This window comes from Epinephelus moara, chromosome 10 (genome assembly GCF_006386435.1).
Source record: "Epinephelus moara isolate mb chromosome 10, YSFRI_EMoa_1.0, whole genome shotgun sequence".
NCBI lineage: Eukaryota > Metazoa > Chordata > Actinopteri > Perciformes > Serranidae > Epinephelus > Epinephelus moara.
Window position 1 is genome coordinate 7,897,752 of NC_065515.1, and position 25,002 is coordinate 7,922,753.

Sequence of the window (25,002 nt, forward strand, 5' to 3'; positions counted from 1 at the left end):
ATTAATAGATTTTTGCATACCATTATACAGTGTCTACACACAGTGAGTTTCCTCAGGCACCTGTTATACCTGTAAGATATTCTACATCAAATGTAATACAGTGCCAGAGGGTGTTAGAAAAATCTATTTCACACTTACGGTACAGAACATATGGGATCAAAATACATTCTGTAAAATGAGTTCATACTCAATCTTTTCACTAAGAAGTTATTTTCAGCCAGTTTGAGAAAACTAATATGTATCTATTATGCAGCTGAACCATCTGTGCAGATATAACATTGAATATAACTATAAAGCAAAGAATCTCTGAATGTATGTGTGTGTGTCCTTCGCATATCTCAAGAACTGTCTCTTTAACTCTTCTTCACACTTGGTGGGTGTTTTGCTGGAGACCCAAGGACGGGCATTATCCAATTTGGTGTGATTTGGATATACCACATATTCAATATTCATAAACTTTGAATAAACAAGCGAACAGTGCTCTGTGGCCGTGTACAGCACCGGGGCAGGGCTTCAGGGCACTGCAGAGAGTCAAGTACATCTCGCTGAGTGTGTTTAACCTGTGTTTCTGACAGTGAGTAACCACAATCGTTGGTGTGTTCTAACTTAATGCTAATAACGTTACCACCACAAATACTCCACCATATCCATCCTCTACTCTACAATAGATATATATTCTATTCCTTATATCTTAAGTACTAGTGTTATATATTGTAGCTTAATGCACATTTTTATTTCTATTTTATTTCATATCTTTATATTTACATACCTCTATTTTAAACTCTTATTCTTACTTCTTACATTTGTCTATTCTTTACATCGGAGTGACTGTAACAAATCACAATTTCCCTTGGGGATCAGTAAAGTACTTCTGATTCTGATTCTGATAACCATGGTGGTGCGGCCTGTCTTCACTTACTTGTCTTCACTTACATCCATTGTGTAAGTTTGCCATATTAACTTATGACTCTACTAATGTTACCAACAGAAAAATACCATGCACTCCTTTGTACCCGTGGCGGTCATGTTATAGCAAGCTAATGTGCCTATTTGTAAATGAATACATCTGCTTTGTGTGTTTTTTTCTTCGTCATATCAACTTATAACACTAATAACGTTACTGCCTGCGAAATACCTCTGCTGATAAAATGCATACACTACTTTATAACGATGGTGGTGCGGACTGAGTCAGCAGTCTTATCGTACGTCTACTGTGTAAGTTTCACATACTAACTTAAGACACTAATAATGTTACTGCTGTACGTATGTGTATGAATTAGGTTTGGCTATCTCTTTAGCGGAGGCATAACAGTAACAATGGCATTAATATAGCAGTAAGAGTCATTTATGTCCCTGATCATTTGGCTGCTGTACTTCTTTGAGTTAGCTGCTAACTGCTAGCAGCTACTTTTTAAATCTCCCACAGTGGGTCTAATTTACTTCAACTCTGGCGTAAAGGTGAGACAACTCTGTCCCACCATTCCACGATCGTACCTTGCATACAGAACGATAAGATGGCATAACAGTGCGAAATTCCCACCTTAAAGAAGGGCTATTGACACTTATGGAGTAATCAATTAACCAAAACCTGCATGCTTCTGGACTGTGGAACCTGCAAAAAACTCATGCTGAGAGAACATGGTGTGAACATGCAAACTTCACAAAAAGGACCTCAGCCAGCTGGGAGATTCAAACCCGAACCCTCTTGCTGTGAAGTGGCAGTGCGAACTACTGCATCACCGTGCCGACCCAGAAGAAGAAGGACACAAATCTTTTATTTTTTCTCAAGTACACAGTAAGTAGGTAGTATACAGTTGCTTGAGGCCTTCTGTGAGTTGTTTCAGGGTACAATGACTTGAATAACATCATAATTCAATATTTCTCATATCTTAATACCATAATAAACCAATGGCATTGCACTAGTAAGTCAAAGAGCGTCAATCAAGCAGACAAATTTTAAGCATTCAAGAATTATTTTTCAATTTAGTTCATACAATCTGAATCTAAAGGGCCACTTTAACAATTTTACACATCAAGTTCAGTTTGATGATGGAATTCAGGGCATTCATAAGGGTTTAAGATGCTGCTGATATAAGGTGGCAGGTTGAGAACAGGATGGGAATCTACAGTCAAAAAAAACAAACTCACAGTGTATCATTATTACTGTTGGTTTTCTCTGAGTGATTCCTAGACTGACTGACTTGGAGGCTAACTTGAAGTTTTCCTCTTTCTCTCTGGGATATGACATTTCTCTTCAGAGACTCAACTCTCACGTTCATTCTCTAATCGTACAGAGGCATATGACCCTGAGGATGGGAATAAAAGAAGAAGAAATTACTTTCATTAAGAAATTCAGATTTCCCCCATCCTTTTGATCTTGTGCCAGAAGAACATTTATGCTGATGAAATGCATAAATAAAGTTCTTAAATTATCCCGTTCCTCTTTAGCGCATGTATCAGAGTTGGAGAACTTCCAGACAAGACAACTACAATCACAGTGAGTGCCTCTGAAAAGGGATGATTTAAGAGATGGCCTGCCACTGGTTTAAACATCATGTAGCTCAACTTTACTGGTAAAGTGCACATCAGGCCATTTCCTGCAAGTGATGGAAATGGGAAATTATATGCGTGTGTTAATGTGCTGTATCAGAAGTTGTATCAGAAGGATGTTTTCTACAAGGCAGCTGCTGTAAATATAAGGAGTTTTTTTAAAGCTGCCCTGGACATCAAGATGTTTCATCCCTAAACCGCCAAAAACAAAACCCTGACCTAACAATGGTAAACTTCCCCCAATCTTGCCAGCGTCCAGAGCTTCCTATTCATTTGCCAGCAAAAATCTGCCAGATGACACGTTTCTCTCAAACTGTTGCTCAAGCTACAGATTGTACTTCCTCATTTTCATATGCCCGCCACCACAGATACAAGAGAGCGAAGAGAAAGACTGAGATTGAGAAAGACTCTCTATTGTCTGAAACACAGACCAAACTGAGATCAAAAACAGTAAAACTAAGGGTGCAGTCACACCAAGACAGTCCGGGGGACTTGGTCCGATTGGGCGGGGAATGCTTCATTTGTGCCGTTAACTTTCACACTGTACTTTTCAAAGCAGACAAAACCGCCTGGACAACGTCATGGGGGCAGTATTGCCCGAAACAACCACTGACCAGGAAGAAAAAAAGCATGAGGAAGAAGAAAACCTGGCTCACTGATTGGCCAGGACCAGAAACGGAAATCCATCCCCTTCAGCCGGCTTGGTCACCACAAAAACAATGGAGCAACACAACATTTCTGCAGTCTTGGGGTTTCTGTTTTTTTGTTTTTACCTCTGCTTCTCCTGGTTCGCGGTGTTGGCTTTGTTTTTTTTCTACCCAAAATGCACTGCACTCTCCACTTCCTCTCTTAGGTTCACTTCCTCTCTTTGCTTCGCTGGATAGTCCGTTTGCATTTCCCACTGTGAGCGAACCGCACCAGGGTTCCCTTGCAAGTGAACCGAGACCCCCAGTTTTGAAGCGGACCAGGGTTCAGAGTTTGAATGAGTGTTCACACCACTCCAAATGAACCAAACTATCCGTGGAAGTGGACCAGGATTTGTTCAAAGCCGACCAAATGGCGCCAGTGTGAAGGTGTCCTGAGATTCAAGTGTGTTATGTGAGCAGCAACTATTTATAATCAAATGTACCTCAAGCTGCTGGCCTCAAACAGAGATGAGGAGCGGACTACAGACGTCCGGTAAACTTACACTTGTCCAGACTTTTTTTTTCATTTTTAAACATGTAGCCTTCAACACAAACTAATGATGACTCACTTGAGGACATTTATCCGCCTTCCTTTGCCCCCCAGCCACACAAGGCTTTGTACAACTTCCTATATTCAGTGGTACTCCCCAATACCAGTAAACAGACTTGTGTAATATCCTTGGAGTTCCCCTTTAAAGTGGAAATGGACAAGTCTTTCTTTTTGTGATTGCACAATGTAATGGCTAAAGAATGATGACACCATCAGCAATTAGATTGATTCCCTGTAAGCCTCGCTTTCATTTTGCAATTCTGTCTGCCATCAGGTGCTACCACCTCGGAAAATGAAGGCTCGATTTACGGAAAAAAATGCTAAGTTTAAGTTGCATAGAGTGTACTACCTGAAAAAACATATTTTGATTTCTAGAGTCTTTCTTTCTGTTAGCAACCAGTTCTACAGCTACTGAATAATGTTACTGGATCACCAGTCACAGTTTTTTTCATTTTATAGAAACATAAAATGACATGCTACCAACCAGGTTCGCTTTTCTTAATACATACTAAAGAACTTCTGCTCTCCGGGGCTGCCCCCCAATAGTTGACCAAACATTAGAAGACCAGAAAGGTCACTAGTCACAGAAAAAAAAGTGAAACTCTATTAGGAGCTGCAACTTGACTAAATAAATCAATACCTATATGACTGGTCCATGTGGGAATTTAATTTGAAAGGACAAACACAGNCGCTCAGTGTGTGACGTGCACATGTAGATAAAATATAGGCCTATATTAATGAAGGTTCATTAGTACGGTTTAAATTATAATGTCGTAAACATGCGGGCAACTAGTCGACTAATGGCCCTAAATGATGACTATTGGTTGACCAGGAAAATTCTTAGTCAAGGGCAGCCTTACTGCTTTCATGTCTGCATGACAGACTAAATGAATGAATATACTCATGCCTTTTCCCCAAACATTTTCCTTCCCCTTCTACCCCAACGCCAACCCCTGCTGTTAGCACGAAGCATTACACAAACTATGTTATTACTCAATAACATGGTTATTTCTTCTATTATTTCCAAAGTGGTGTTTGATGTTTCTTGACAGAAAAATTTGTAAACAGATACAGTATGTCCTGTGTTATCAGGATACCCTTGATGGTTGTTGGTCGCAGAGTCTAGGCTCTGAGGGATACGTAGACTGAAATATGTCTATTTCCAATTTCATGATTGTATTTTCCTCACTGGCTTAATTTGTAACTGTAGACAAGACTCATTCAAGTTTCAAAACTTGTACAAACTGAATCCAATAATCTAGTCAGATATTTTTTAATAAAACAACAGTGAAAGTTAAAAGCTATAACCCAAAATTTCCATTGTAAAGGCTGATTGCATCACTCAGCTACTTCCCATCTCAGCTTCCAGGAATGACCTTCAAACTTACCCATGATATTGCTGACAATTAAAAACTGCGACCCTGTCATATCCCGCCAATGGTCCGACACTGAACCATATCCTAAAGAAACTGAATGAGGGAGACACTTCTGCAAAACAATATCCTCGTGGTTTTGAAAAGTGACGCATCTTTCCTGACAATATTGTGCAAGGAAATACTTTTATCAGTGTTGCTCAACACAGCAACAGGAAAACAGGTTGCAGTTTTGTAAAAAGGAATAAAAACACCCTAAAATTAAAAATAAGTGAAAACACCTTCTGGGATATTGTCATGAAATGCCAGTCATTTCATCACATACTTTTGATATCACAAGACTGATTTAGAAAAGTAAAAAAAGAGGAAACAGAGGAGACAAAATTTTCTGTTTTCTGTAATCCACACAGAAAATTAACACCATGTTACATCTAACATGATTTTAACACTCATTTAATAACTCAAGTGCATTAAAACCATATCTGACTGCTTATCAGCTGTAACTCCAGATAGTTATGCATCAGCTCACTGAGTGATGTGTGAGTGAAAACAATATAATCATCATCTAATTCACCAAGAAAGAGATATCTGAAAATCCTCTATTATAAAAACACAAAGAAAGCATCTCTGACATCATTATTAGAACTAATGAATAATCTATCAGGTTGTGCGGGGATAAAAAAGTGAAGCAGTGGTCCAGTGTGTAGTATTTAGGGTCATCTATTGGCAGAAGTGGAATATAGTATTCATAAATGTGTTTTCATTAGTTTGTAATCACCTGGAATTATTTTGTAACCTCAGAATGAACAGTTTAAATCTACGTACAGTAGGAGGAACATCCTTGTTTATGGAGATCGCAATATTGTTCTGCAGTAGGCCAGGATGGCTACTGGCTCAGAGCTAGAGCAGGTTGTGAACTAACTGGAAGATCAACGGTTCGATCTCTGGCTCCTCCGGTCCACATGTTGAAGTATCCTTGAGCAAGACACTGAATCCCAAATTGCTATCGATGACTGTGTTAAAAACTGAGTAGCAGGTGGCACATTGTGCAGTAGCCTCGGCAACCAGTGTATAAATGAATAAGTGTGTGCGAATGGGTGAATTGTGACTTGTGGTGTAAAAAGTGCTTTGACTGGTCAGAAGATTAGAAAGGTACTATACAAGTCCAGGTCCATTACCATTTATGAACTAAGCACTAGCTCTAGATAGGGTAATTTGCGTTTTCATGTCAGCCACCATAGTTCTCCTACACTCATGGCACATGAGAAAAGTTTCAGCCCAGCAACCTTCCCGCTAGATGAATCAAGCAATGCTAGGTCATTTCATAGCTTTCATTAACACATGTCACTGTCAACAGCAGCCAAGAAGTGTCTTGAACCTGCATTCATTGTTTTTGGCCACTTGGGGGCAGTACAACAAGCTGTAAACACTGCACTGACACATTTTCACCTTCGAACTTTGATATGGCTACATGCTAACAAAATATTGCCACATCCAGCAGACACAAAGCAACATTCTTACTAGTCTCTATATACAGACTCTACATTCAGTGAATGTTGTCTGTAGGCAAACCACCGGAGATCTTGCCTCCGGAAGAAGAGCGGAAGAGCCCTGGTTTCCGGTTGTAGACTGTTTGTAGTCTACAACCATAGACTACCAATCACGTTTGAGCCGGCTGCAGTTATTGCCAGGTTAAACGGGCCGTGCGGTGAACTAACGAGGCGGAACATAATTGGCATCACTGCAAACTCTGAATCCATCACAATGGTTCAGCATATTTACTTATATATAAACGGAAGTCGGAAATGGAAATTCGCCTCCTCCACCCAAATCAAACCGGAATGCCAAAAAATTGGGGGTCTGCCCCCAGAGGCTGTATCGCTGTCTGCCGGAAGTCAGACGCTGAATACAGCCGATGGGTTCCGAGAATGCATTCGTACTAACTTTGAGGTGTTTTCAAGTCTGATATTTGCTCATAACTTCCAGACAAAAATACTTGAGTCTTTGGCTTCTAAATTCTTCAGGTTTTTCACCTGCTAGATGCTAACTTCTGTACTTACACTTGCTTTTATGAGCACATAAGCACATCAACACTGAGAAGCATGGCCAAATGTAGTGCACAAAGAGTACCCGGATGGTGAACTAATAACAGTCAAAACGTTTAGTGTGAAATGCTGGACACTTTTCACCCTCAGTGGTCGCCATCTTGGCTATGTAGCGGAAGAGGAGAGACCATCAAACTTGTGAAAATTGTGGTGGATGCTGCTGCAGTGCTTGCCATTGCTCCAGTAAACAAGCAAACAGCCCCGCAGACATTTTGGTGGGCGTCAGTCAAGGTAAAATGTTTGCGGTGAGGCTACACTTGGTTGCGATTTGCCCTTAAAAATCAAAAGTAGGGGCGACCTCTAGGTCACCTGGTAGAGTGTGCACTGCATGTAGGCTGAGTCCTTTGCAGTGGCCTTGGTTTGTTTCTGGCCTGCAGCCCTTTGCTGCGTGCCATTCCCCCATCGTCTCTCCTGCCTTTCCTGTCTATCTATGGCTGTCCTATCAATAAGGGCAAAAAAAAAACAAATCTCAGAAGAGGAAGAAGAAGAAGAAGAGGAAGAAAAAGGAGACAAAACAGAAGAAGAAGAAGATCATAATTTCCATTAAATGGACAGCAGCCGTGTTCGATTTGAGACAACACTACCCTGTCAAAGTTCACCCACTACGAAAGTGCATAGTGTACACACTTTACTACTTTACTACTACACTGAAAGTTTACTAAAGGAAGTATCCAAATTAAGACACAGCATTTGTGTGTCTGACATTTCGTGTTGGGCAGTGAGCACAGAGCAGCAACTAACAGGAACAAGGTTGGTGAGAGTATTGAGGGTGAAACAAAACAGTCAAGTTCAGGTCAGTGAAACTAAAACTTTAAGCTGAAAGGTGCAAAAACAAAGTTTGACAGAGCTGAGAGGAACTTCAGTGTCAGGTGATAATAGTCTGGTGGCTTGTAATTATGAGTTAAGTTATTGCTGAATGTAGCTTTTAGGGCTGACCTTCGACTTCATTTTTGAAAATCGAAGCTTCAGGGCTCAGATCGATTTTAAATCGAAGCCTTCGACGACCGGGGTCCAAAAAGTTAATAACTTACAAATCATGGCGAAAAGGTAGTTTCTTGCAACCCTAGAATTAAGATAAAAATATTCACAAACAAAAAACACTTCTGGTTGCTGATAAATAGCGTTTAACTTTTGATTTAACGCTAAAAATTAAAACCCTAAGCGCACTGCAGCGCAAGCAGACAGATGCGAGACTCAGAGCGCAGCAGACCGGTGGAAAATGTCACCATCAGCATATTATTTTACATCAATAAAATCTATTTTCTCATTATTTTGAGTCACATTGTTGAAAGCATTTAGTCATCTGTGTTCAAGCAGGATAATAGGTCTCCATTCATTGCACGTCGGGCTGTCTATTTCCTCGTCGGAGATGGTGTTGCGTTCAAGGTCCCCCCAAAAAATGGGATTAAATCCCATGCCATCGAACGAAGCTTCGAAACTTCGAATGTTTTGGGTCAGCCCTAGTAGCTTTCATATTAATTACTAATTGTGTCAGTGGTGTGTTAGCTAGCTGACTAGCACCTACTGTTACTGAGCTAATAGTGATTACTAGTCTGCTATCACATTCAAAATAATGTCAATATCAAACAACAGACAGTAAACACTTGATGAGACTGACCTCGTGTCTACCTACGTCAACATTTTCTGTCATTTAAAGTTGTGTAACTGCAGGGAATCACTTTCAGGGGAAGACACCATGAAAGTTTCACTGAGTGACCAAAAACAAAACAAAGACAAAGAAAAAGAGGAAATGTGAAGATGTGTGTGGTGAGAGGTGGCAGCTCGCTGGGCTTTGATGAAATGAAATGTGGTTGCTTGAAGTCAAAATACTATATATGAACATTCCAGGCACAGGTCTACCAAGGTGCCCTCCCCTGATATCGTAATGTGCACACTTGAAACATGGACACATCAATAACCAGAGTGAGCCAAAACTACGTGGTGAGGCAGGTGGATGTGAAGGGAAAAAAGTTACTCACAATATAGCAAGGCTCACAGTACGCCTTCTTCTCCACAGCGTAGAAAGGCTTGCCACGCAGCTTGGTGCTGCAGGTCATGCAGACGAAGCAGTCGACATGGAAGACCTGGTCCATGGCGGTGCAGCCGGTGCCTTCACCCACCACGTTCTCCCCACAGCTGGCACAGCGCCCTGGAGAGAGGAAGAGGAGAGGAGGCAGAGAGCAGATTCAGTGTAAATCCACAGATATTTAAGGTCAGATAACATTCAACAGTCACATTCCACTCACTGGAAACACTGTCAAGATCAAAACAAATGATCCAATCATGAACATTGTTATGAAGGAGAGCTGTGAAGTGTGGAGCACCGGCAGACGCTCTGATCATAGTAAACAGCTCGAGCTGATAGGAAGCATCCTTCAGCGTGCAGAGGATTCAGGACAGTGATACAACATTAAACACAAGCAGGTCAAATATGTCTGATTCTGAAATGATTTTGTTTTCAAATAGTTTCATGATACAAAAAGAGGCAAGTAGGGCTCATATGATTTATAGAGTTGTGTAGTGGGGGGAGCCATTTCATGTGCCCCTGGTTTAACAAGTAAAAGTCCCATTACTTTCTACACAGAAGATATTAAGTAATTCAGAGTTGGAGCAATTCTACTGCTTGGATGGACATAAAACTTTCCTGAATCATTAGTACAAAAGATGATCAACTGGGTGTCTCTTTGCCTTTATTTGATAGGACGGATATAGTGTAAAGGGTGCAAAGAGAGAGCCATGGGTTGAAACTGAACCTGCAACCACTGCAGCAAGGACACAGCCTTCGTACATAGGGTACTTGCTCTACCAGCTGAGCTAGTCGGCACCCTAACTGTTAAATATATCTGGTTTCTAGGTAGGTAAAAGGTGTATCGAAAAAATGTGTTAACAATGACTCTTGAGGTGTATCTTGGTAAGAAACATCCAATCACAGAGCTTGAAATGTTATTACATGCACTGGCTAAATATATAAATAAATAAATATATGAATTTAAGGTATTCTCTGCAGGAATTTTTAGTTACTGTTTGTTAACAGTATCACCCAGCCAAGTCCAGTGCTGGCATTTTGCCTTGCAAAGTTTGCGTTGCTGGCACTGTGTCTGTGATTCCATGTTTTGTAGCTTCCTCTTGGATGTGTGCTGCTGACAGTCTGGCATCTGGTCGCTACCACTTTTTAAATGCCTGTCCTTACCTGCACGCTCTACCCAGGAATGTCCAAAAAATAAGTCGAAAAAAAGAAAATACAAGCAGAGGGACGGGGCTTTGTGAACAACTAAGTAAATAAATAAATACATAAAATTCAGGGTCCCTTTTAGATGAATCTGGCAACTGTGGTACCATGTTTTTTTTCCACCTAAACATTTTTAGTTCGCTGCAGCTCTGATTCCTGCTTCTGACTGGCCTCTTAACCACAGCGGCTGAGGCTCATGGGTATTGCAGTTTTTGGAGCCACTCACAATGCCAAAGAGACCCAACTGCCTTGAAACAAGGTTAAAATGATTAAAATTGATGGGCATCACATAAACCTACTGGGTTGTTTAATTATCTTCAAGTTCTGCAAGTCTGTTCCAGGTTTAATTTTTTCAGTGGTTAAACGGCCGATCTGGAACATGAAGGAAGATTGTAGAAAATGCTGATCACGAGATCTGAAAGCCCAAAGAAGTGATAACATCAAATTGCTTATTTTGTCCAATCAAGAGTCCAAAACCCACATTTGTTCAGTTTACAATGAAATAACAAGAGAGAGGAGAAATAGCTGGAAACTGATAATGTCAAAAATGGGTTACGGTCTAACTGACAGCAAAAATATATCAAAACATCTATTTGCAAACTCTCACACAGCTCGTGCTGTATAATCCAAGTCTCATTTATCCAGTCGTGTGCTCAGTACTTCCCAAACAGACAGCCCTCTCGGACGGGGAACTGAACTTTAAGTGAGACTCATCTACGTTCTCTTCAAAGCCAGACTCCATTGACAAAAACAGTAATTTTACCTCCCTAAACACAGGAGCTGCTGGTGTATCGCTGCCTCCATCTGTTAGTTAGTTTGTCTTAATATGTGACTTTCATGAATCCAAGCTAAAGCTTTAACACACCAAAGTCACACAATAACACAAACACACTAACTGACTGAGGCAGCAGCAGACCAGCAGCTCCTGTCATCAGGGAGGTAAAATTTATGTTTTTGTTAATGGAGTCTGGTTTTGAAGAGAGCGTAGATAAGTGTCACTTTTAATTCAGTTTTAAATAGTAATTGAAAATGAATGTGTTTGTGAAGTACTGAGTATTTGACTGTTAAAATAAGACTTGGATTATACTGCAAGAGTTGTGTTGACTTAGTTTTGCTGTTATTTAAACCGGACACCCTTTCCCTTTAATTCATCAAGACTTTTCTCCATTTTTGGATTCTTTGTTCTCCATGGAGGCGTGCGAAAAAACAAAGTTTTCTTCACAAATTCAATGCAACACAAAGTGAGTAACTGATATACAAATGGCCATCTGTGGGGGTGAAGTTTCCTTTAAGATCTTTATCCACAGCATCAGCCTCCATCTACGGCTGTTCAGCTCTGCCTGACAGCCTTTGTTCAGCCTTTGTATCGAGCTGCTGCCCATGCATTTCCTTACACTACCTCGTTACAAAAATTTGGAGCTACCCCTTTAAATGCTTCATTTCCTGATGTCAGAAGTGCCTAATCTCCATTTCTCTTTCAAACGCTGGATAAGGAAGGATTAAATACTATAATTATGCCACATTAAAGAAACTATACACATCACCAAAGTGTGACATGGACGACATCTATTTCAAAAAAATCAGGCTTTAAATGATAAAAAGAAAACTTTAGAAGTACAACTAAGTCTTTGTAAAAGGGGGCACAAGTGAACTGATATTATTGCGCCAGAAAGAGCCTGATTGCATATTGCGGGACATGGCATTTGGATATCTTTAATTGAGTTGGAGATATCTTTAATTGAGTTTAAGATGTCCTCGACTCAATGCAAGTTATCTTCAACCCAATTAATAACACTGTCAATTTAATTACTGGTATCTTACAATAATAGGGTTTAAAAAGATATCTGAGAATGTTTTATTTTTTACACATCTGAGGACAGATGCAATCTCTCAGAGGAAGTATGATACAGTATATTTAATTAATTCAAGTTCAGTTGTATGGATCATTTTTGTTCCTTTTTCCTTTTTTTTTTTTGCTTCATCTAAAGGCTGATTTGGGGCGATGATTGACACTCTGTATGTTCTGAACAGAGTAGTTCAAGCGTGTTACAGACAGAGGCGAGACACTAACCGGGGGAGATAGAGTATCTGATGCTTGCATTTTCACAGTTCCACTCGCTGTTTTCATATCAAAAAATTCAAACAGAGTGTAAAGCGGAATCTGTCTCAGGTATCAGCACAACTTTTGGAAGTCATATGTTGTTGAGATCAAATATCTGCCTGACTGCGAGGCCCGCTAATGGTATTCTAATCTCAGATAACTCATTATCTCATTGTCAGCCTCAGTGGAAACTGAGAAAAGTTGCTTAACGAACGACTGGATCCACAACTTTTCCAGTAAGAAATCCTTATTGAAACGCTGATATCTGCATAGATGGAGGTTTCGTGGAGAATGTAGGGAGCACGTCCCCTTATATTTAGAACACATGCATTTCTCCCCCCCCCCAAATAACAACATGAAAGTAGCAGAGGACTAGCAGATATTTTAAATGCCGATTGAATTTTGTGTTTTCCTTTACATAAATTAAGACATTTATACCACAAAGTGCTGCATAAAAACTCACTAGAGAGCAGGAAAAGATGTTTTAACACTCAAAATTTAAGGGAATGGACACCCAGGACATTCCTCTTAATATGCATTCTCCTAATGTTGAAACCTACACCCTTGGCATAAGCATAGGTTTTGCAGTGGAGTGTCCCTCTCATTATTTAGAACACATGCATTTGTTCCCCCCCCAAAAAAACCATTAAAGTAACAGAGGACTTTAATTTGGAGACTTTTATTCTTGAGAATACAGCTGTAATATTTGTGTGTGGGGGGGAGTCATAATACTACGACTTTTTCCTGGAAATATTATAACTTTATTCTTGTCTTCTTAGAGAACACAGATATGTGCAATGAGAATGTTCACATCTCACACATTTATCAGACCAGGCACACTTTCAGCTAAGAAAGATTCTGGTGGAACGATGAGGAGGAAATAAATATAAGTTGAGAGGTGGGTCACACTGTTTTTAGGTTGTTTGTCAATTTCACTGATTGTGTTTTTAGTTTTGCAGACTTTACACAGTAAATGTTATATTATTGAGTGATTCATATCCCTGTTAGTGATGGTTTAATGTTATCTGACGATTTCATTGTGATGATGGTTCGCACAAACGTGATGAATTAGTGGTACGGTACAGAAATCAACAGCTGTACGTAATGACAGCTGCTGTGTCACCGTCGGAGAATCTCGTCGATGCGACACAGTCAGTGAAATTTCGCTTTCCCAACTGGATCTCTCATTGATAGGTCTAATGAATGGTGGAGGGGCAAGTATTGATATGCAAACGGATGTTTAAGGGCGTTTCTACATCNTGTGTCACCGTCGGAGAATCTCGTCGATGCGACACAGTCAGTGAAATTTCGCTTTCCCAACTGGATCTCTCATTGACAGGTCTAATGAATGGTGGAGGGGCACAAGTATTGATATGCAAACGGATGTTTAAGGGCGTTTCTACATCCATTTATAGCCAACTGTGGGAGTGGAAATGAGGCTTGTGCGCGTGCTCTCAGCGTCACAATGGTTGAGATTTATTAAGGAGAATCAGGTGTATGTGAAAGAATACGAATGGGTTTGTTAAAGTCTATTAAAATGAATTAACGTGTTATGAGGTGAACATTTGAAGAGGTTACATTCCCAAATAAAATACACAAAGGATGATGGAGAAGTAAATCATGCCTATCTGTGTACTGAAGCTGATCTTTAAGTGAATACATATTTGAATGACTTACTGCATTAATTGTCATGTGCTGCCTGAATTTTGTGTTCACCTTTAAATAAATACACACCAAAAATACCATAAATTGGTGCATAAAAATTCACCTGAGTGCAGGAAGTAAAGTGTTTTGTGCTCATCATTTCCTGCGGATCACGCAGGACAAGCCCCTTCCTACCTGTCTGAACTCCTTCATATCTACACACCCTCCCGTACTCTTAGATCCTCTACTGCAATCTAACTCACATCACCATCTGCCTGCTTGACTACCATGGGTTCTAGAGCCTTCAGCCTTTCTGCCCACGTTCCACTTTTAAATCCCATCTGAAAACACAACTTTGAAGCTGGCATACTCTGTCTGATTTAATGGAGACACACATATTGATGATGATGATTTTATACCTAATATTTATAATTACGATTTTTGTCCAGTCTTTTTATTAACTTTTATTGTATATTACTCAGTTCTTTGATTTTATGATCTATGGATTTATTGCTACTTGTTTTTTTTTAACTGTGTCTTGTAAGGCGTCCTTGAGTGCTCTGAAAGGCGCCTATAAATAAATAAAATGCATTATTATTATTAACCCTCTTAATACGTGCCCCCCCCAGTGTTGAAACAAGACCTAGGCCCTTCAATATTTGTGACACTATAATAACGTGGTTCATATTTTACTGACTGGGGACACATTAAGAAACAAAAGACTGACAGATTGCTCTTGAAAACATTTAGTCGTTAACATTCTGAATTCTCATCACAGCAGCATTTTGTACGTTAATTTAAGCGATTGCTGTCATCCACGACGTACAGCACAGACAAGTTTTCATAAAAGCTGCTATTGGTTTCATCTGCTCCCACTCCTCTATCCACACCTCAATTATGGCTGCGTTACCTACTGTACAGGGAGGCAGATTAAACAAACTAGTGAAGGCACGTCTCGGGGGGACATGTGGGTGTCAGTGGAATCACAAGCAGGGTAATCACTTCAGAGAGCCAGAGGGAAAGAGAAAGGGAGAGAGAGTGAGCGAGAGACAGAGACGGAGCATGCCGAGCCTGTTAGTGGCTTCAGATCACAGGCCATCTTCAGTGAGTGGATGAGAATGCCAAACATGTCCCACAGGGCTCCCACTTTAAATAGCGAGAAGGAAACCTCTCGGAAATCCTTTTCCTTTTGGCAGTCTGTGATCGCGAGGGCCCTCAGGAGCTATTTGTGCGCGGCTGTGTGTACAGTGTACACAGTTTTACCCCAACACACACATACACACACACACACTGAGGCACATACACGATGAAAAAAAAATCTCTTTGCACCAGACATACCACACATGTAGACAAGCATATACAAACACAGACACATGTATCATATAGTGCATGCATACCCACAGACATGTCATGCCATGCTGCGTGCACACATCAGCAGCCCACACATGAATTCACACGATCATGTAACAAAGAGCAGCAGATGTGAGGCTGTTTACAGTTGGCCTCGAAAAATACTGTATGCTCTTTTATTTCTAAATATTACACAAAATGTACAGTAGAGGACTCATTAATTCATGATGAGATTCTAAAAGCGCCGAGACTATGTAATGAACTGGCAAGTCATTACATGTGATGTCATGCCAGACATGACACTGTGATCAGTCCGGAGGGCTTCTTTAAATACTTGATTAATTGTTTGGACTGTAAAATGTCAATTATAATTTCATACTACAGCCCAAAATGACACATTCAGTCAGCTGGTGTTCCTTCTGACTTTCAGGCCCAAATATTAATACAACATATTCAGTTAATCATCATAGACAACAAAGGAAATCAGCAAAATTTGCAATTGAGAAGCTGGAACCAGAGTTTTTGTTTATTTGTGCTTGAAAACTTAAAATAATTATACGACCAATCTACTACCAATCAATTTTTTGTCTATCAAATAAATACTACACTTGTATTGCACTCGCTGTTCACCGTTATTCCACCTCACGGTTCTTTATAAACGGTACAATCGCAGAATGGGGGGGGGCAGAGTTGTCTCACCTTTGAGCCGTGACCAGAGTTAGGAATAGCCTCGACACTGTCTGTATAAAAGGGACAGCCAGCACGACATGATCTTGGGTGGCTCAGGTGTGACACTTTGAAGATGTGTTATGCATGCGACCCACCGCATGAGATTTATAAAGTAACTGATAGCAGTTAGCAGCTAACTCAAAGAAGAAGAACAGCAGCTGTAAATGTCCGCAAACTGGGAAAACAATGAGGTCTGGGAGCTCTGTACCCTCTGAGCAGAGGACGAGATCAGCCGCCACGTAAAAGGAAAGATACATGATTGTTATTGCCATTACTGCTGACGCTGTTGTATTACATGTCACGCCTGTCATGACAGTTCTTTGGTTCTGTGTAAAAATGCAAAGGTGGCATGAAGAAGGGACGTATAGCAAAATCTGTGCTCTGTGTAAAAAGGGATTTTATTGCACAAAAAAAACATAGTTTCAGATCTAGGCTCTATTATCAGACAGGAAGTAAATAACTTTGTTCTATCCCAGGTCGCAGCGCTGTCTCCCATCACATCAAGTGTTTATCTCAGGAGATGACGGGCTCCAGTGGGGAACCAGAGGATGTGGAGTAAATTACAGTAACTATTACTGTAATGTGTGATTGGCTAAAGTTCAATCTGTTGAACACTGTTGTAGGTTTCATGATTAATGCGCGTCGACCACCGCTTCATCCTGTTTGTTCTTGGCAAAAGTGCTGGAAGCATCAAACTAATAGAAAAGATTCCTGCACACTTCACTCTGAGCTTTTAGTCTATCAGCAAACGCTCATATGCATGATGAAACAAGTGATTATGAAATGGTNACTATTACTGTAATGTGTGATTGGCTAAAGTTCAATCTGTTGAACACTGTTGTAGGATTCATGATTAATGCGCGTCGACCACCGCTTCATCCTGTTTGTTCTTGGCAAAGGTGCTGGAAGCATCAAACTAATAGAAAAGATTCCTGCACACTTCACTCTGAGCTTTCAGTCTATCAGACCTTCATCAAAGCAAATGCTCATATGCATGATGAAACAAGTGATTATGAAATGGTGATAAAAACTATGATTGCAACTAATTAATATATCAATGTGGTCCTCATTGTCTTTATCAATAGATTAATCTATAAAATGTAAGAAAAGGAAGAGAACCTTCACTTAAAGAATGACTTAGTCAGTTCATTTTTTTTCCAGTTCTGTAAGTAATTGTTTAGTCTACAAAATGCTGGAATGTACAGGAGTGAAAATACATATTGCAGTTTCCATGAGCCCAAAGTGACATCTTAGAAATGCTTGTTTTGACTGACGTCTAATCCAAAACCCAGTGATATCCAATTTACACTGATATAAAACCCAGAAAAGCAGCAAAATCACTCATTTGAGAAGGTGGAGTGGTAAATTTATGGTTAATTGATTATCAGTTGTTGTCAATTATTTCATCATCTGAATGTTTTATGAACAATGTTGTAGAAGTTGAACTTAAAGACTTTAAAAAGGGACCTATTGTGCTCATTTTCAGGTTCATACTTACTCCAATGCTTTGGATTCTACTTGAACATGTTGACATGCTTTAATGTTCAAATATCACATTATTTCCCTAATACTGTCTATACTGGAACACCTGAATTCACCCTCTGTCTGAAACACAATGTTTTAGCATCTGGCTCTTCAAGCCCCCCTCCCAAAAAAGTGCAGTCTGCTCTGTTGGGTCAAAGTTTCTGGGTATTTTGTATCACAGCATCTCTGCACCGTCATATTAACCTGGCATGACTATAACAGAATACATCGGCACTTAAAATATCATCAATAAAAGCCACTGAATTCAAATCTTCATAACTGGACATGCACCCCAGGAATATGAGCTAAAATTGGGGAAAAATTAACAACTTCGGCAACCAAGATTACATGTTTCCCTGATGTTAGCATGTAGCTACATGTAGCAGTGTATTTAATGACGTGTCCGGAGCAGATGACTAGGGAACTGCCCATTGGTTCGACATCCCATTGTTCCGACCATATTAAACCCATTGTTCCGAAGTCCGTTCCGAAATCATCATGATGCCCTGTGGTTAAGGTCTGGTTAGGTTTAGGCACAAAAACCACTTGGTTAGGGTCAGGAAAAGATCATGGTGTGGGTTAAAATGAAAAAGAAAGTGACAAACACATAAACCGTGAGCCTGCTCCGCCTCAAGCCGGTCGCGGCGCACCATACGTCCGCCGCAAGCCGTTCAGCACCGCGGACAGTTGGACTAATGGGATGTCGAACCAATGGGCTGTCGAACCAATGACATGGACCCAGATGACTATACGTCAGCTTGTCTCTTAAGTTGACAAAATCATTGGAAACAGAGGTAAAGATGAACATCCAACAGTGCAACGTTACATATGAGACAGAAAATAAGGAGAAGCATAACAGTTTCTCTTATGTCCTTTTGTTTCATTAAATATATCACACAACACATTCAGCTCTGAGGTATCCGTCACTTTAACTTCCTTAATTGTGGGCTGAGAAAATGATTCCACAAAGTGTAAAAATGTAAATCTTCTCAGTGCATCTGTAACTTTTTTCCTCTAACAGTCTTACTGTATGATAACAGACAGAAGTGCAGAGTGTTTTACAATGCCTCACATCAATAATTTCACACGTCTGCGTCGGGAAGTAAGCATTTTCAATTTTGAGACACTACTTCAATTGACTTCTTGAATAATACAGGACAGCAATTGAAGCAACATCGTATTTACCCCTGTGGAGATGATCGCAAATACTTTCGAACTATTTCAGCTGGGCATAAAGGAATCATGAAAGGCCTCACCGCTCCCCAGCGTCCCTTTGCGCGGGGAATGGAACCAGAGTCTTAATATCAAAACTTCAAATAGTTCCTGTAGAACCAATGCAATGGTGACGGGGCGGGAGGGGGAGTTCATTTACACTTTACTCACTTTCTTTCCTTTCATTCTTCAACCCTCAGAAGTGTCTCTTCTCTGTTACATCGAAAGTCAAAAGAAGGACTGAAGAGAAAATCTTTTCTTCTTTTCTTTTTTTTTTTTTAAAGAAGCACATTCCCTGTGAGCTATAGAGGCTTAGAATGGTTAGACAATTTAATTGGATAAAAGGAAAAGATTAAAGAGGCCCTGACTCTGTTCCATAAATAATTGATTTCTAATGTATTTGTAGTGGCAGTGAGACGCTGTTGTTTGGGAATGGGGGATGTTGAGTGGCAGAACGCTTCAGATTTCCCTCAGTCTTTGCCTTCTTTGTTTTTTCACGCCGTGATATTGAAGCAGCATGAAAGGCAGAGAGGGAGCACACTTGCAGCTCAATTTGATCTTACATCGTCAGAAATCAAAGATCGTGCATGTAAAGAAGGATCGCAAGGAACTTTTTTTGTGGGAGACCAAACTTTTCACACTATGTTACTAAAGAATACAATTCTGCTGGTGCAACCCTTGCAAACCCCAAAGGCAAAGCCAGCAACTGTAGCTCGTATCCAAAACTAATAAAAGAACCACAAAATCCATTTTGGGACTTCAACTAAAGTTTTGTGCTTGGATTAAAATATCCGATAGATATGGTGGTAAAAACAGACAACACGTTCAACTGCTGCATATGTTGTGTTTCAATATCAACAACACAATGATGCTAAAAGGAATGCATTAAGACACAGCTAACAGAAATGTGGCTACAACAAATTATCTTGCTCTACTTCACAGGCTTAATTTTTGAATAAGCGTTTCCACCCGCTAATACAGCGTTAATTTATTGTGACACCTTTAAAAAGGTGGGCCAAACAAAAGGTACAACATCGTAATAACTTCTTCACACTTAATTAAAGACATAAACAATAGGTCAGCGAGTGGTTAACAGCAGAAAATAAGTCTGTTGAACACATTAGGAGTGTAACTGCCAGCTAGTGAACTGCCAGAGGCCACGATTTGTGTGCCGTTTCATCTCTCTCCCCTCTAGGTTAATCTACTTTGTTGCTTCAGATTGCCCTCCGTGCAGCCTGACAATGCTGTGGCCTTCAGTTGCCTTAGTATGACAAGAGAAATAGCTGTCATCGCTGCATTTCAATCTCTGAATGCCTCTTTCCTAACCCCTGCCTTTAATCTCATTCCCAATGTCAGCAAATAGCAATCTGCAGAACTGCTGCGGCGATGGAGGAGGATGGAGGATAGGCGAGCCTGTGCCACTAAGCATTACTGCTCGGCCTGTCAGGGCCCGCGGTGGCGGAGCGAGGGGGGCTGAGTGTAGGTTACATGTTTTAGAAGCAGGTTGGCAGGAGCGACATGGAGGGGTGCCAGGGAGTGAGCGGGGCTGGCGAATGGGGTGAAAGAGAGAAAGAGAGGGGGAGGGAGGAGGAGGAAAGGCAGGGAACAGGTGAGTGTGTGTGCAGCAAGCTGTGGGTTCAAAGATGTCTGTGTGTTTGTATACTGTTAATCCGTGCGCACCCGTATGCTTGTAACAATGTCTGCGTTTGCGTGCATGAGCATGCGGATGTCTACTCATTCCTGAGGTCAAACGCTCACTCACAAATGAAATCTAGCAACGTGAGTGCCCGGAAGCCTCAGCTGGGCTCGCACGGCAGCTGATCTTGCAAGCCTCAGTGGAGCTGTCTCAACGAGGCAGGGTAGCAAGCGCCGAGCCTGGCGGGGGAGGAAGGGGAGGGGAGAGAGAGGAGGAGCGGGGGAATGGGGGGTGGTGGCGATGGGAGGGGGGTGGTCACCTCACGTGAACTGCTGCCAAAAAGCGGGCTTCTGTCGCCGGGAAGAGAAGCCCCATGCTGGCACACTGCATCAGCTGAGAAACTAGAAAGCAGCATTGCGAGGTCAGCGGCAGTGCTGGGACAAGATAATGAGAGAACAGAAATGGCAAAGAGGACCTATAAACTATGCTGGGGAAAAAAACTACTTCATGTTTTATGAAACTGCCCCCACTGCTCAAAATAGTAACAAATATAATGAAGTATTGAAAAGAACATGTGACCAATTACAAGCAAGATGATGACATCGCAGAAAAATGGCTCAGATCTCATTCATAAAAGAACACAGTTATAGATAGTTTAAACAGAGAAGCTTCAGTCTGACAAATTTGTAGATTTACAATCAAAGCAACATTATTTACATGAGAAAGAGGGTCTTGGAAGTCAAATCCGCCGCCTCACACTGACACACATACTGCATTGCTCTTATGAAGGCAGCTATGATGGATCAGCCGCGGCTATTGTGTTGTATAATCTAGTCTTTTGCAGTCGTACATTATAATCCACTGTAGGTGGTATCGTGATGCATGGGATTTAGACTAGTTGCCATGTCACCAGACTGCCTCATATGATGCCCCCCTGCCCCTGGGTGGTCGCTGACCTCCTTCCAGCAGCATTATGCTCTTCTGTCTCATAGTGATTGCTGCAACATACATAAACGCACAAAGTGCAACAGCACGGTACAACAAAGAGGCGACACTGTGCCACCGCTGTGATGGAGGAAATCCTCTCATAGTGAAAGAGGAAACAGGCTTTTCAAGCTAAAGGGCCTGTGAGGAAAAATTAAAGTTCAGACACTGTGATTACACTGTAGGTAAAGGACAAAACTGAATGTAATGTTTGAATTATTTTGTGTCACAATAATAGTGAAAATACACGCAATAGTGCAAGGTTTAAAGGGACAGTTCACCCCCAAATTTAAAAATATGACATGACCCTGTTACTCAAGGTAATCCACAGACCTTGATGTGAGCAGTTTCATGTAGGAACTATTTTCTTTCTATGAAACTACACCCACCAACTGCATCACCGTGCTTAAGGGGCCGTGTCCACCAAAGCGTTTTTTTCTGACGCTAACATATTTTATATTATTTACAATGGGAGCGCTGTGTATTTACCCTGTGCTACAGATGCCAGCAGAGCAACGAGGCGCTGGGCGTGAATTCAGCGCTCAGCTACGTACATTGGCCGTTTTTTTCTGAGCACTAAGAGTCGAAAAACGTTTGGGTAAACACACTGCGCTCATCAGTGTCACTTCACACGTTAATCACAGTGGAGGAGGGACAAATATTGCAAAAACAAAGCGTCACATTCTAAATGTACAAGTGCTGAATAACAACAATGGAGGAGAAATCTGTTAATATACTGGATTTATATCATATTTATGCTGCATTCGCATGGAATCAGGCAAACGGCGGATGGCAAATCGGATGTCATGTTAGTGGACGAGAGAAGGACGGTAAAACTTGGGCGAGGCCGGCAGAGAATACCGTCCATGGCAACGGTAGACGGCAATGCCGTCCAAAGTTAAAATATTTTAACTTTTACCGTTCACCAGCCACGGAATACTCAACCGGATGTGACGTAGTTCCGAAACAGAAAAGAAAACATGGCTGAACTCGACAACGAAAAGCTAGTGCTTTTGGTGCAGCAGCACCCAGAATTATATGACCAAACTTTAAAAGCCTACCGTGATGCTTCCAAGAAGGCGTACATATGGGACGCGATTAGCGCAGAGCTGGGTGGAATACCAGGTACGTAATATGAAACGTAACGTTATGAATTGCTTTATTAGCTTAGCGAGCTATCTGGCTATCTGCTGTAAAAACATCGCCATAGCAACAATCACGTGTCACGAGTGTCTCATTTTGCCGTCGTGCCGTTCCGTCAGACCGCTTGTTTATTTCTCCCGTTCCGTCCAGCAGATGTCTCCCGTCTGCCACCTGCCGTCTGCCTGATTCCATGTGAATGCGGCATTACTCTCACAAACCCACACAGACCTGCAGGTATGTCTTCTCTCCCCGCATGCTTCAGCCTTCCCCATGGTTATTCCATATTATAGCAACCAGGCGCAACCAGCCCATCTCAGGTAAAAAAATAAAAGCCTCACATCCAAAGTGTTCTCAAACGCTCCTAGCTTGGCGTTTCCTGAGGAGAGCCTGGCGTTTTCAGCTGGGGAAAAAAAAATAAAAAATTGTTCTGGTGGACATGGGGCCTAAGGAAGCGTACATCTACTGCTAGCTCACCTAGCACCACTGAGCTAGCTTATGTTACAGCTCAACCAAGGAGGATGCCATTAATGTTCACATCTTGCACTGTCATGTGCACGAACCTCTCGTCAGTGAGTGGATGTGCGCTTCCTTCTACACAGTGATACAGTTGGTGGGTGTTGTTCGTTAGAAAGAAAATAGTTCCAACATGAAACTGCTCACATCAAGGTCTGTGGATTATCTCGAGTAACTGCGTCATGATTTCTGGAAAGAGACATTGCTGTTGAGTTTTTCAAATGTATTATTTGGTGCTTTGAGCACCACAAGCTGAGTGACATCTAGTCCCATTATACTGGAGAGAAGGCAGATATCTCTACAGCTGATATCTCCAACACTCTGTAGCTCACACCAAAATAATTAAAATTGATTAAAAGCACTACTGGTAAGAGGAAAAACATGTACTTTTTAATTTGGGGGTGAGCTGTCCCTTAATTTTTTTAATAACGTGTCACCCTGTTGTTGGTTAGTTTAATTTGATTTGTTTTGATTTGGCAAAGCCTGTGGTTACTGTGGAAACATGGCAACAGCAAATACTGTTTATTACGACAGCATTCAGAGAAATTCATGAGACACTGGTGTATCTGTTTACAGAGCAGCCAAATAAAGTCACATTGCTTTAATAAAGAAGTCAGTCAATTCAAATTGCAACCATGATCTGATTTCATGCTGCATGTGTTGTTGTGTTTTGTAGAAAGACACTCTATTTGTATGCCAGCTGAATGCTTTTGATGTGAAGCAGCTGCAGTTGGGAATGTTGGTTAGCATTTGCAGTAACTCTGTCACAGCTGCAGGAGAGTGAACAGTAAACAGTGAGGCTGAGATCAATGAGATCAAATTAAAAACAGAAACACTGGGTTACATACAAGCAGAATTTTCTCACGAATACTTTGTGAATAGTTTGGCAATTTGAATTCAGGGCGGGAATGGCGGACTCCGCCACTAACGTATATGAAAGCTACCATGTAGCGAGGTAATTAAAGGATGTAAATACACTAAATGGCTATAGCTGAAAAAATGCAGACCATAAATAGTATTAAAAAACAAGGTATGATTTCATGTCATTTTAAGGAGTGGTGGGCGTGGCTTCAGCACATTCAGCGGACACGCCCCCAGCATCTCAGAGCAGAGAATACTGCCTGTTTCTTCAAGATTTTGGAATTCAATTTTATATACTTGGCGACTTTTTAAAAAAAATTTCAGGGTTCTTTAGAACACATTTTTTCTGCGGTGTGACAAACTCATTACATGCATTTATTTTTGCTTTACCTGGACTTTAAAGCTGTATATGTATAATGTGTATATAATATAATTTATTTGTAATGGCATGACCATTTGCGAATAAAAACAACCAATAAGAGCTGAGGAGTCTCTAACGCAGCTGTCAAGCACATCAATCACTGCTTGTGAACTGTTGTCAAACTGTAAACTAGGAAAATGTCTGTTTTCAGAAGCATATTCTAGTGTACTCATTCATTCATTTACCGTAACTGCTTATCCTGTTAGGGGTCGTGGGGGGTGGGGCCTATCCAGCTGACACTGGGCGAGAGGCAGGGTACACCCTGGACAGGTCACCAGACTATCACAGGGCTGACACATAGAGACAGACAACCATTCACACTCACATTCACACCTATGGACAATTTAGAGTCACCAATTAACCTGCATGTCTTTGGACTGTGGGAGGAAGC

At 41.0% G+C, this 25,002-nt stretch overlaps 1 protein-coding gene across 5 annotated transcripts in view; it reads right to left on the bottom strand.

Annotated features, from left to right (window-relative positions):
* The window catches only part of lpp (LIM domain containing preferred translocation partner in lipoma), a 242,475-nt gene that overhangs the window by 37,171 nt on the left and 180,302 nt on the right, over positions 1–25,002 (bottom strand). For all 5 annotated transcript variants that reach the window (XM_050054771.1, XM_050054769.1, XM_050054773.1 and 2 more), the window contains one exon: positions 9,244–9,413. In XM_050054771.1, coding sequence (XP_049910728.1) covers positions 9,244–9,413 — 170 coding nt within the window. The remainder of the gene's footprint in view (positions 1–9,243; positions 9,414–25,002) is intronic.